The 14020-nt window shown below is 36.1% G+C and overlaps 1 protein-coding gene across 4 annotated transcripts in view; it reads right to left on the reverse strand.

Moving 5' to 3' along the window:
• Positions 1-14020, reverse strand: part of MCTP2 (multiple C2 and transmembrane domain containing 2) — a 232977-nt gene that overhangs the window by 16541 nt on the left and 202416 nt on the right. For all 4 annotated transcript variants that reach the window (XM_087428888.1, XM_087428886.1, XM_087428887.1 and 1 more), the window contains one exon: positions 7086-7195. In XM_087428888.1, the coding sequence (XP_087285014.1) occupies positions 7086-7195 (110 nt within the window). The remainder of the gene's footprint in view (positions 1-7085; positions 7196-14020) is intronic.

Here is a 14020-nt window from a genome sequence, read left to right on the forward strand (position 1 = left end):
TATGAATATAAAAGATTTGAACACAATCAACAAATTAAACCAGTGAATATATATAGAACAATACATTCAATAACCTTCTTCTCAAGCTCATTTAGAAAATTTACAAAAGTAGGCCATTGGCTAGGTCAATATATTCTGACCATAAAGCAATTAAGTTAGAAATCAGGAACAAAAAGATAACTAGAAAATCTTCATATACTTGGAAATTAAGCAATATACTTGGCCAAGGAAGAAATCAAAATAGAAATTAGAAAAATGTTTTTACTAAATTTGAATGATAATGAAAATATCAATGCCAAAATGTTTGGCATGTAGCTAAAGTTGTGCTTATAGGAAATTGTAAAGCTTTAAATGCTTATGGTAGGAAAGTAGAAAGATTGAAAATAAATGATCTGGTTATCCATCTTAGAGTTAGACAAAGGATAGTAAATTAACCTCAGAGAAAGTAGAAGGAAGAAAGTAATAAAGATAAGAGTAGTAATTAACGAAAAAGAAAGCAGGCAACAGAGAAGATTAACAAAAGTAAATGCTGGGTCTTTCTAAAGACAAATATAATTGATAAATCCCCGTCAAGAAGAGAGAACGGGGGCCGGCGCCATGGCTTAGTGGTTAAGTGCGAGCGCTCCACTACTGGCGGCCCGGATTCGGATCCTGGGCACACACCGACGCACCGCTTCTCCGGCCATGCTGAGGCTGCGTCCCACATACAGCAAGTAGAAGGCTGTGCAACTATGACATACAACTATCTACTGGGGTTTTGGGGAAAAAAAAAGGAGGAGGATTGGCAATAGATGTTAGCTCAGAGCCAGTCTTCCTCAGCAAAAAGAGGAGGATTAGCACGGATGTTAGCTCAGGGCTGATCTTCCTCACACAAACACCAAAAAAAAAAAAAAAAAGAAGAGAAGGGAAAACTCAATTAATATAAAGCATAAAAAAGTGGACAACGCTACAGATTTTACTGACATTAAAGATAGTAAGAGAATTTTATCAACAACTTTATATCAAAAAGTAGAAAATTTAAATGAAATGGACAAACTCCTAGAAAATGACAACTTATAGAAACAGATATAAGAAGAAATAGAATGGCTAAATAGATCTATATATATTACAGAAACTGAATATTTAATTAAAATGTTCCCCCAAAGAAAACCCAGGTCCAGATGCTTCACCAGCAAATTCTATCAAATCTTAAAGGAAGTAATGACACCAGCCTTACACAAACTGTTCCAGAGAACAATAAAGAGAGAGTGTGAGTCTAGAATAACCTTTTCTCCATAAGGGATTTTCAAGAACAGAAAATTATAAATCAAATCTCAAGATCATAGCTGCAAAAATCTTAAGGAAAAAAAACAGTAAATAAAATCCAGCAATATATAAAGGTATTGTATAATACGGCAAAGTTGGGTTTATTCCAGAAATGGAAATTTGGCTTAACATTTGAAAATCAATCACAATACTACATCACACTAACAAAAATAAAGGAGAAAAAAATATATGATAATCTCAATGACTTCAGAAAGAAAGTTTGACAAAACTCAACTCCCATTCATGATAAAAATTCTTAGCAAACTAGCAATAAAAGGGAACTTTCTTAATCTAATAAAGCATCTTTACAAAAACCTACAGCAAACATCATTCTTAAGGGTGAAATGCTAAAGGCTTTCTGTCTGAGATCATGTATGAGAAGAGAACGTTCACCAACACCAGTTCTGTCCAACACTGTACTGGAGCCACTGGCCAGTAATGTAAGGCAAGAAAACAAAAGTAAAATGTATAAACACTGAAAAATAAGGAAGAAAAAATTATTCCTAGATGATATGTTTATGAAATAGAAAACCCACAATAATCATCTTCAAATAAAAGTAAGATAACTAACTTTACCAAGGTTAATAGATACACAGTTAACGTAGGAAAATGAATTTTACTTCTATATCCCAGTAAGAAACAGGTAGAAAATAAAATCTGAATAAAAGATAACATTTCAAATAGCATGAAACAAATCAAGTACTTAGGACTACATTTCACAAAAATGTGTCCAATTTCTATACATAAAACTGTAAACTAATATTGAGGTAAACTAAATGGAGGAATATACTACACTCATATATTAGAAAACTTAAATTTTATCAAGATGTCAATTCTTTTCCAATTAAAGCAATCCTTACAAAGATCTCAACAGTTGTTTGTGTGTGTACAAGTGTGTGATGTGTCATGTGTATTTATGTGTCAGATGCTAGAAATGGAGATGTGTACCCTGTTGCAAACAGCCTGTCAGATTTTCTCTCTCAACTGCCAAGTCAGTTGACTCATGAATTATTCTCTAAGCAACTAACAATTTTAGTGGTAAAATGTTTAAAAAAGAAGAGGCGGGTATTTACTGCTTTTTAAAAAAATTTAAGACAGAGGAAGAAAGTCAAGGCAATTTACCAAAAATAATATTCACAATAGTTAATATTTTTAAGTGATTACTACATGCCACCCACTGGTCTAGACTCTTTTATATGCACTCATTCATTTAATTCTTCCAAAAATTCTTACTTCTTATGAAGTAAGAATTACTATTATTCCCATTCTACAGATGAGGACTCTGAGTCATAAAGTTAAATAATTGGCCCCAAATCATTTACTCCCAGTATAAGGGGCAGAACTGGGATCCGAATTGAGCAAGTTGGCTCCAGAGCCCACACTCACTGCCTTTACAGTAGGCACTTTAGAAAATGTAAGAAGGTGTATTTCACTCATTTAATCCATTGGCTATTCCTGTGTACAAGACTGAGAATTTAATTCGAAGATACTTATAGTAATCCCTCTAACACTCAAAAACTTACTAGACCCTCTCCCCATTTATCATGGAGTATCTTGTAATATCTGGTCTTCCACAGAACACCCAAGGTTGAGGAACCTTGGTAAATCAAAGCTTTCGATCTTGAAATCAAATACTTTGTTAAATATTTTCATAGACCTCCCCAGTTTCCTGAGTTGGAAGTTCCCTAAATCCTAAGAAGTGAATCCCTAATTTGGGCAGTAATGAAAAAATGAGCCAAGACTTTCAATGAATGAAAACAATTCAATGAATTCCCTTCAATCATTCAACTATTTGGGTTCAATAACATCTCTTAAGAATATAATTTTCAAATTTTCAAAACGCTAAACAAAAATGATTGTGACCACATCCAGTAAGATGGGTGCGGCTCCATCCTCTAGTTCCTCCCCCAACGGACTGCCCCACAAGTTGACTTTGTGTCAACGGAATCGTTCTTTTCCTCCTTTCTTAGGCTTGGACAAATGAAGTGCTCTGACTCTTCTACCCATGGAAACAGGTATGACTGGTCATACAACCCTGTAGATTGTTCATTTGTAATGTACCCCACATGATGCTTTCTTTCACACGTGCACGGCTTTCACACTAGCTTGTGAAGTCTCTCCTCACACCTGGCCTCTGGCCCTCTCCTTGGTCTTTCTGCCTCCATTCTTTGTCCCTTTCAACATGTCACTCCCAGATTAAACCCAAGATGCATCAATCTATCATTCCCCATGTCCTGACCGTGATTCACACTGCACGTAATGTGCTTTCTCATCTTCATTGCTTAGTGTTTCTCAACATCACTGCCTAGCCAGAAAGTTCTACTTCTGACAAATGTGCCTTCTATGCCTTACTCTGGAACATTTGCAGGAATGACTTCCCTGTGCTAGGTCTACCTTTATCTCATTACGTCCTCCGTGGAGATTTCGCTAACCACTCAAGGACACAAGTACTGGAGCCACCACTCCATAACGACAGGATGTGTAACATACATCACTCTTCTGACCCATCCCGCCTGCTGCCTGAGATGATGTAAAGGCTACATGTTGAGTAAATGTTTTAGCCTGATATACATGTACATTTGAAATCTCTATAATATTATAGAAGGTCATCAGAAAAGGTAGAAAAGAGTAGAAAAAAGAAAATACAGTTTATTCTGTAAATGCAATACTGTTGGGGTCCTCCCGGTCAGCAACTGGGAAGCCTTCCTCTGAGAGTTTTATGTAAGCCTATTTATTTGCTAGTTGCCAAAAGCTGGGTAGAAGTTTTCCTGGTCCTTAAGCACTGAATTACAATGGAATTCCAGCAGAGTTACACATGACATCCCACTTGCATGCCCAGCAGGAACTGTAAGGTCACTGTAATAATGAATGGCCAAAGAATTAATAGGAGTGGAGCCGTATGAGCCTTCCTGTGTCGCAGCTGGGCAGAACAGTACTCTGTTCATGGCTGAAAATACGTCTCAGACATGGCCACCACAGCTGTGCTGAGCACAGCCGCCCCTCAAAAGCACTGCAGGGTTGGGGGCCTGTTTAAATCACTCTGCCCTCTTCTCTCATAAGACACATTTCCTTTACCATTATCAACTGCACAACAGCCACATTTATCTATTAGAGACGATCACACATGGAGACAGTTTTACCAAACAACATGGCCTTCTTTCCTCGGTCTTGCCCCCATACCACATCCTCTTATCCTCCTTGCTGCAGGACATCCCTCACTCAACGTTTTTCACTGATTTTTTCCAACCACTCAAGGCCCTGCATGATCTGCCTCATCTCCAAGTGTTTCCGCTACCATCCTCTATAGCACAGATAATCTAATCCCCTACATCTCCCTGTATCTAGCACAGTCTTGGGCTTTGAGCGTTGGCACAAGGGCTCCCACCTACTGAAGCCCCCATTTATCAATTCTATGCCCACTATCTCTTCCCATTCTCAGAGAAGTTGATAAGTTATAGCTTTTTCAGAATTTTCCTCTGTCTGTCTCTCTCCTACACCCCTTTCTGGACTGGTCAGACCTCCCCTAGCATCCTGTCTTACCTCTATCTAGAATCAATGCTACTGAATTCTAACTGTCTTATTATTGTTCTTCTCCCTCATTGGAAAATAGGTCCCTGGAGGAAAATGACATTACAGTGTAGTAGTGAGGAGGGCAGGTTCAAATCCAAGCTCCATGGCTTACTAGTTGTGCAACTTTGGGCTACATATTTAATCATCACTCTGTGCTTCAGTTTTCTCATCTGTAAAATGGGGATACTAACAATCCTTACTCCATGGGGTTGCTGGAATCATTTAATCCAATTCCTTTAAGTAACTCCTTAAGAAAGTTACTATGTGTAAAAGGCTTACAGCAGTGTCTGGCTGGGAGGTGACATCAGCTGATGTTGCTATTATCATTGTCATGGGTGCATCTCTCATTCGTAGACCAAGTCAGTGCCTGAAACTCAATAACTGATCATTGAATTATAATGCCCTCTTCATCACTTCAATATTTTCTATTGTCACTTACATTTTTGTTAAACAATTTTGAGGGTAAATTCAGGAATCATTTGTCAATTTATATGAAATCTAGAGGAATAGAGCAGCTAGGCATCAATACATGTATATGCAAAAATCCCGCTGCTCTTTAACTTTTCTTAAGACATTGATAATGGGAGGGGGCCGGCCCGGTGGCGTAGCGGTTAAGTTCACATGCTTCACTACGGCGGCCCGGGGTTCACAGTTCAGATCCTGGGCGCGGACCTATGCACCGCTCATCAAGCCATGCTGAGGTGGCGTCCCACATAGAGCAACTAGAATGATGTACAACTATGACATACAACTATCTACCAGGGCTTTGGGGAGAAAAAAGGAAAAAAGGAGGAAGATTGGCAACAGATGTTAGCTCAGGGCCAATCTTCCTCAAAACAAAAAAAAAAAAGAAAGAAAGAAACCTTTAAAAGAAAAAAGACATTGATAATGGGAATAATAATGTATAAATCAGTAAAAACTCACCAAATTTGTTTAAAGATGGTTTTAAACTATTTTTTTAAACAGAACAAACATGTTTACTATTCCAATAATAAATGAGTATTCAAGGGCGATTTCATTTGATAAAGAACTGAGAAAGGAGATCAGTATCCAAAGAAAGTTCCATATTAACTATTTATATTTCCTGATGTTAATTATCATTTATTGATTTCCCTTCACTTTAATAGACAAAACTTTCACTTGGCGTTTGGCACTAACTTTAATTTCTTCTTTACCTATGCAATTTCTAAACATTATCTTCTTTACTTAAAGAAACTAGATTGACCAGTAAGATAAGAAAAAAAATATTAATCATCTTTAGAAAGAACAACATAGCTGATACAATTCTGTATTTAAAGTGGGAAAGAAATAAGTTTACAATTCAAAGGGAAAAAATTAAAAATTGCTCTGCTCATTGGTATCAAACGAAGACCAACCTATGCAGAGTTCATGATGTATAAAACAAAACAAACAAACATGAATCATAGAAGAGTCTTTCTCAACTGGGACTCCATTAGAGAATTCGGCCTTTATGCTCTACGGTAGGGAGTAGCAAGCTATGGGTTGGATTTGAGTGAAATCTAGCCTGCCACCTGTTTTGGTAAATAAAGTTTCATTGGAACACATATCACACCCATTCATTTACATATCAACTATGACTGCTTTTACACTTAAACAACAGAGTTGAGTAGTTGTGACAGAGAACCCATAGCCCAGAAAGCTGAAAATATTTACTCTCTGGCCCTTTACAGGGAAAGTTTGTTGACTTCTGTCCTAAGGCATCCATGTATGTGATGAATTAACTTCACATCTTTGAATCTATGCTGCTACTAGTTATGTACCATTCTTTGGAGAACTGAGAAAAAAATTCACTCAAGGCACTTACTGTGTTCTGTGGTTCAGATGGAAAAGGCTCCTTTAGAGCATATTTGCTTCCCTTTTTATTTCTGAATAGGACACTTTAATTTTTTAATCTAGTTTATCACCCAATCTAGGGTATTTTTGAGAGTGAAAGGGAACACTATTAATAATTATGTTGGGACAATTGGTATAAACTGGGCCACATGGTCACCCCAGTTCTGAGGCATTGCCCAAGCGTGAAGCTGAAAAGCCCAAAGAACAAACCAATCAAAGTTAACAGGGTTTGCCCAATACTATTGCTTTTGTTTTTTTTCTTGCATTTTCTTATCCCACCCTCCCCACTCCCGCACTCTCACTGTTCTTGTGGATGGCAGCTCTATTTCAAACACCACAACATAAGTAGAACTTACTTTTTAATTCTTTCTCCAAAAGAAGCTATTTCCTCCAAGATGTTTTGAACAGTGGAAACAATATCCTGTACCATATAGATTCTTTCAATTAACCCCTTTTTCTCGGATTCCTAAGAAACACAAAAGCAAGATTTAACTCAGTTACTTCATTTGTATTGTCCTACTACAGAAATTATTATACCATGTTATAATAACACGGTTATTATGAACAGAGTGACTCCAAGAGATGAACTGCATTTTTTACAACTTAAATATTTATTGACTCCAAAAAATCCCTGCCCACCCATTCAGAAGCAACCACTCATATAGTGTGTGAGTCTCAGGCGCTACTTCAATATCATGAGGTGATGCACGGAAGCCCCACACAACCAAGAGCTTCATTTCTCTGTGGAGGCTGCTGCTTTTGTCAGAGAACTCTGCAGTTCCTTCCATTGCTGACCCTGATTTCCTCTTCATCTTCACAAGGTTATCTGCCAGCTCACCTTACCCCTCTCCTATCACAGTCCTTCAGAAATGCTTCCAGCAGGTAACAACATGGCATGTTGGATATCCAGACAATATGTTTCCAAGTACTGTGGCATCTTAGTCAAACTCTGCTGCATTTCTAGTCACATTTTAAACCCACTGCAGGCCTGAAGAACATTTCATTCATCCTTTGGCAATCACCTCAGAAACAGAGTAAGCAGCTGGAGACAGGCCACAAGGTCAACAGATAGTACACTGCTGGGGACTACATCCTACCCAGGGTACTCCCTGGGCAGATGCTCAACAATTGATTGATTTTTTCATTCATGGAATTGGAAGCAAAATCAAGTCCATCTTCCTCAGTCTCCAGTTCTTCATGTGAAATGAAATTCAGGTTTCTAAGAATATTATCCTCACTTCGCTTATAGGAAACCTTAAATGTATTTTACCATGTTAGATAGCTGCTGGTTATAAAAATAATTCAGTAATGACTCAACTGTTGGAGAAAAGAAGATTCCCTACAGAGTGGCACTTTTACACAATTTCTTATAGTCTGATACCATATTCTGGCTCACTTATGAACCCTATTGTAACTAGGATTTAGCTAATGTCATCTCAGCTCCTGCCTGGCTGGGTCTCTGTAGTCACTACATCTAATATATAAAACCTAAAACCTCAAATAACCAACAAAACCTTTTTTTTCTATCTAGAACTTTACTTGGGATCAAACTGTACTAAATTATCGAGCAAAAGCTTCTAAATTTAATAGACCATTTCTATAATAATCTTCTGTGCAGCAAAAGATAAAAAAAATATTTCATCCTCATCTTGTATTCTCTGCTCCATCAAACTGGACCCATGGATGGAGCAAAGGAGAACGCACCACCCCAGAGTGATTATCGGTAAAAGCACTCATATGGCAAAAATGTCAAAAAAAAGCTCAAATTTCCTTTCTTGCATCTGCCTCGTTTATGAAGCTACTTGGCTGAAACAGACCAAAGAAAGGAGCAGAGGTTAGAATGGTCCACTGCCACTCTGTCTTTATAAAGGGTACAGGGATGATCTGAATAACTTCTTACCACCTGCACTCCTTCATCCAACTGTTCTGTACAGAGGGAGAAGTCAGACTCATTGTTTCCTCTTGTAATGTCAAACTTGCAGGACATTTTTACTTTTTCACCCTAATTTTAAATTCTTTATTTCCTTTACTCTCTTACTAATTCTTCAAGCAGTTTGCATTAAAAATTCGATACGCTGCCAGAGCGACCCAATTCATGTGCAGTAATCCACCAACATCTATTAACGGGCACAATGGTGAAAACCCATCTCTGTCTGCCACATGAGTATTCATGTTTATAAAGGAGGATTTGAAAGCACCGGGGTATTTGACCCAAAGGGCAAAAGTGGTTTCCTCTTTTCAGCAGTGTAGAGTTTAGGTCAAAACAATTTCTTGGAAAATGACTCAAATTTCCATGTGGCTCAACTTCATAAAAATTTCCTGTTTCAGTTGACTGATTTTTTTTTTTCCTATGAAACACCCAAATGCTGAGGTTCTAGTTGTGAAGAAAGTACGAGTTAGTACACCAAAATAATAAACGATTTTCACAACATCCTTTTACTTTTTCATGAATTTGATGTTTTAGTTTAAGTAGTCAATATTCAAAAACTAGGCTAAAGAATCTCACTGTATCTAGAGTAACAAGATAATTTATTGACCATATCTGTACACTTTTAAGAGTAAAAGTAATTGAAATTATATAATTTTTGAAACAGTTATCAGCTGACAACTTGGTTTTATTATATTAGTGTATCTATAAAATTATTTCATTTTATTTTTATTTTCATAAGTGCTTCAAAATAAAAAATATATTTTATAAGCATTAAAACAAAAGAAATTTGTTTATATTGTCTGAATTTTTAAAATGATACATTAAGAATGATTATTCATACTACATATTCATATATTTAATTGGTTTCCTAGTTATTTCTATTTATAATCCCATGTCGGAGTTACTTATCAGAAGAATATACTTTTTAATGTCATCTTTTCATTTATAATTTTTCATAAAATTGTCCTCAGTCATCGCAGAGCTGTACTTAATGGTCATTAAAGCAATACCTTTAATTGACTCTACCAAAGACCATAATATTGATCACTCTCACAATATAAAATATTTATATAATACAAAACATTAAAATACAAAGTATTAAAAATTTACATAATATCAAATACTCTCTACAGACACTGAGGTACCTTGAAAACTCACAACAACAATGTGGCACATGGAGAATATTCTCAATTCTATTTTTTACATATTGAAATCGGTATATATTCCAGTCCAAATATTTTCAAAGGCACTATATTTTATATCCATTCATGTGAACTTTCTCTGTCAAGCATTTTTTCAAGACAAGACTTCAGAAAAGTTGTCTCTATGATTCTTTTGAATGTTTCACAGAATTTATGCTGAAAAATAAATGGCTTCTCAATTTCCCTCCCTTCCTGAGTAGAATATATATTTCTCTTATTAAAAATCAAAAGATTTTTTTTCCACAAATTGAGATAATCCAAAGTGTAACTTCAACATTTAAACATTGAATCACTCACAGCATTTGACCTCATAGTTTACTTTGTGTTGAATATTCCTGGCTTTTGTGAAGGAAAATAATGCAATGTCTTTTTTGCCAGCTCTTTTTTAATTTACTTCCATTCACTAAAAGCTTCCAAAGATGAAGTTACTTAGCACTTCAGTCATTGAAGATTTTGATTAAAAATTTCCAACTGATTAAGACCAAAATGCAACAAAATTTAAAAGATTTCTTTTTTCACAAGAGTGTGATAGCTTTGGGAAGTGCTGAAGTTGACTGAGAGCTCTTCAAAGGTTCCAACATTCCTAAAATCAGACTGATGATGTTCACCTGAGAGCAGGTTCCTTCATGATTAGTGGTAAATGTCGTATCTGTTCTCTGAATGGCTTCGACAGCCTTTGGGCAATATCTCTGTGCGTTTAGCAAGGCATGGTATCTTCTATGCTACAAGAAAATATTTATACTTTCATAGCTCAGCTGTTTCATTAATATCTCCCATAACCCTCCTGATCCACTCTGCTCTGCTCTGCTTGAACCAGTGGATCAACAGATAAGACCAGACTGCCTTACCGGACCCTGTGTTCTCAGCACCAACAACTGTGGTGGGTGCATCCTCAGTGCTGACACAGTGAGTGTTGATGGAGAAGTGAATGGATGCAAGGAAAGAGCAGGGTATCAGGCTTATAATGGTGTCAAAGGATTATTTACATCAACCTGGGAAAAAGTGCTTCGAGTTTGAGAGAAGATTCCAGGCCTCATAACTCTAACAGCATGACCTTTCGAAAGGTCTACCTCAAGCTCCTGGGCTTTCTTAAGCCTTTCCCTCAGAATGCCAGTCCATACTGTCTCTTGTCTTTGTTCTCTCAATTTGCATTACACCTCTATTCTTTTCATCATTCTAGTAGCAAATGTTCTTTTCACTCTCTGCACTGCAAAATTCATCTCTTTAAAAAGAATATACCACTGATTTCATGGGTCTTTTCTCTTGATCATATCCACCAATATACCAATGGACATGTTCCACAGCCTTTGGTATTAGCATTTCTATTTATAAAAAACCGAGGTCTGAAGAGGTTAAGTGACATGTCTATGTTCACATTTGTCTATGTTCACATACCATAAGTGGCACAGAATTCCAGTCCAGGACTATTAACTCCAGAGCAAGCGCCTTCAGCATTACAAGAAGCCCCTTACGTTTCTAGTGGACATTTCACAAGGTGGGCATTCAGCTCTTATTTGTTCTTTTTGCCATTGCTTCTTTGGTGTCTATGGGTCTCTGTTCTCATTCTCTACTTACTATATAATGTATAATTTTGAGAAACTTTGTTCAGTTACATATTCTATCTACTGTTCCTTTCCAGCATTATTTTGCCCAATATTCATGAGAATGTATGTTAAATTATGCCTTTTGAAAATATTTGAAGGAAAACAGTTCTTTCTATTCTGATTTATTTATTACTTTTCTTGCTAAACATTTTAACAAACTTTATTTAGTTATAATTTGCATAAAATACATACAATAATTTACATATAATACAATATATTCATTCTTATTTAAGAGCTGTAATACCCAGGGTTTAAATCAACAGATGAAAAGTTAGGGGAGAGAAACCCTAAGATGTACCAATTTCACAGGCCTACACATTTTGTTAATAACAGGCTATGGAGTTAGAGAGAAGTAAGTTCAACACTGGTTTTGGCATCTACTAGCTTTGTGATCATGGCAAGCACTTTACGCTTTCTGAGTCCCAATTTTGCATCTGGAAAAGGGAGCTCATAATCCTTACCCTGATGGGAGTGTTTAGAAAATTAAATATTATATCATATGGAAAGCACTTGGTACACTCCAGGTGCTTCATAAACTAAACATAAGTCCCCTCCCTTCAAGAATGCAAAGAGACAAAAGAACAAATAACCTCTTGTCTAGTTTAAAGAATACTGGGGTTAATTTAAGTTTCAAAAGCAATGATCTTCCAGGACAAGTCTACTCATGTTGCCCTGCATTGTACGAAAGATCATCTGGCAGTGCTATCTGCATCATGCTGGCTTTATTTACACATTTCAGATGGAACCAGGGAATGTGGTGAGAACACAGTTTAGCAAACACAACATACATCTGCTGCTGCTACCAAATTGCCCAGGGAGAGCAACAGTGATTCATTCAGAAAGACAGAACTGCTATCACATGTGCTTATATTTTTCCTTAACGTATGAGGCTTCCAATTTATAGAGGGAAATGTGCAATAAAAATAGGGATAGCCACTGGTGTGATTAAACTAATGAACCAGATAATTGTGGCTAAACACATATTTTTAGATGCCTACATTTGAAAAAGAACGGATTTTACCTCTCGTTACAAACTTAAAAAAACACAGAGGCATAAGTAAAATTTACATGAATAAGGGTCTACTTTATGAGCAGGCATGTATCACCACATAATAGAAGATATGACAGCATGGAACTTTCCAGATCCAGAATTCAAATTTCATAAGGTTCCTTTTGTTTTTTTATACATTTTACAGAAAGAATATTAAAAAAATAATGTAATTTTAATTGTATTAATAATTGTAAGAAAAATAATGACAAACTATAACTCTATAACTTAAAAAATGCATATTATTATATAAAGATGAATGCAAGATTACCATTTTTTCATTGCCTATTTGTTTAAAAAATGTCAACAAAATGGAGTCTTTTGGCTAAGTTTTGTAGGCAGTTGAATTAAGAACAAATAATGTGCCTGTGTTATAACATGGTTGTTTTTTCTTTAAAAACAAAAACAAAAAAAATAAGTCAGGAAGTGAATCTTTCCTTCTTCAAGGCCTGTTGTCTTCCCCATGTCTCCAATGAGTATAGCACCATAGGTGCAATAAAACGAGCTTTGAGCCTCTGGGAGAAAATTAACACCATCAAAATGAATTTACAACTAAGAATTAATTATATAATCAGTATGTTACTTTAAATCTTTCCCACATGTTCTGATTTAGGAAAAAATTCTCATTTCTCTATTAATTACCTAAGCAAAACCAGATAGTCCTGAAAATTGACCATGTCAGGAAATACCCTTTTGACATGCTTAAAAATTGAGTAATATTTGTCACAAGATGCACAGGATTCCCAAGAGGGATCAATGCAAAATTTCTATGTCAAAACATTCCCAGTAATTTCGGCCACTAGAGGAAAGATGCAAAAATATGACTTTAAACTTTAAACGGGAGTATGTTTGGTCTGTTTCATCCCACTGAATATTAAAAGCCTACAATTTGAAAACTTGAAGAATTATAAACATCAGAAATAGATTGAGTGGCATTTAGCATGAAAAAAAAAAACTCTCAGCATCTGTCATAACAAAGAAGCAGCAGCAATATTTCTGATATACGAGATTAAAAATTGTTCTTTGGGAATCCAGGCTTAACGCACTGGGAACTGTCTTGAGGGCTTCTTCCCATGAGATGTGTTGTGCGTGCGTGGAGACACACACACACACACAGTCGACTCCATGGCACATGCTATTAAAATGAGGGGAAAAAATCTGTGCTCTTTCAGCAGATTACTTCCTTCTCAAGTAGTACTTTTGCTTCGGAAAATGAATATAAAACAGACTGGATTGTGAATCAACATCATTTCTAAGTATGCAGAAATAGAAGTACAATGATGTACACCTGAAATTTTTACAATGTTATAAACCAATGTTACTGCAATAAACAAAAAATTAAAAAAATAAATAAATAAAATAAAAATAAAAAATAAATAAACTGCTCTAACTATCTGTTCACTACATAAACCAATTCCACACTGACTGGTATTTACCAACATGGTTCTTTGGCTTGCAACAGGAGTCTCACCTGGTATCAAAGGAGAGGGCTAAAAAAGTAAAAAGA

Source organism: Ceratotherium simum, chromosome 3, assembly GCF_057802395.1.
Source record: "Ceratotherium simum simum isolate JZ-2026a chromosome 3, ASM5780239v1, whole genome shotgun sequence".
In the NCBI taxonomy this organism is placed as follows: Eukaryota; Metazoa; Chordata; class Mammalia; order Perissodactyla; family Rhinocerotidae; genus Ceratotherium; species Ceratotherium simum.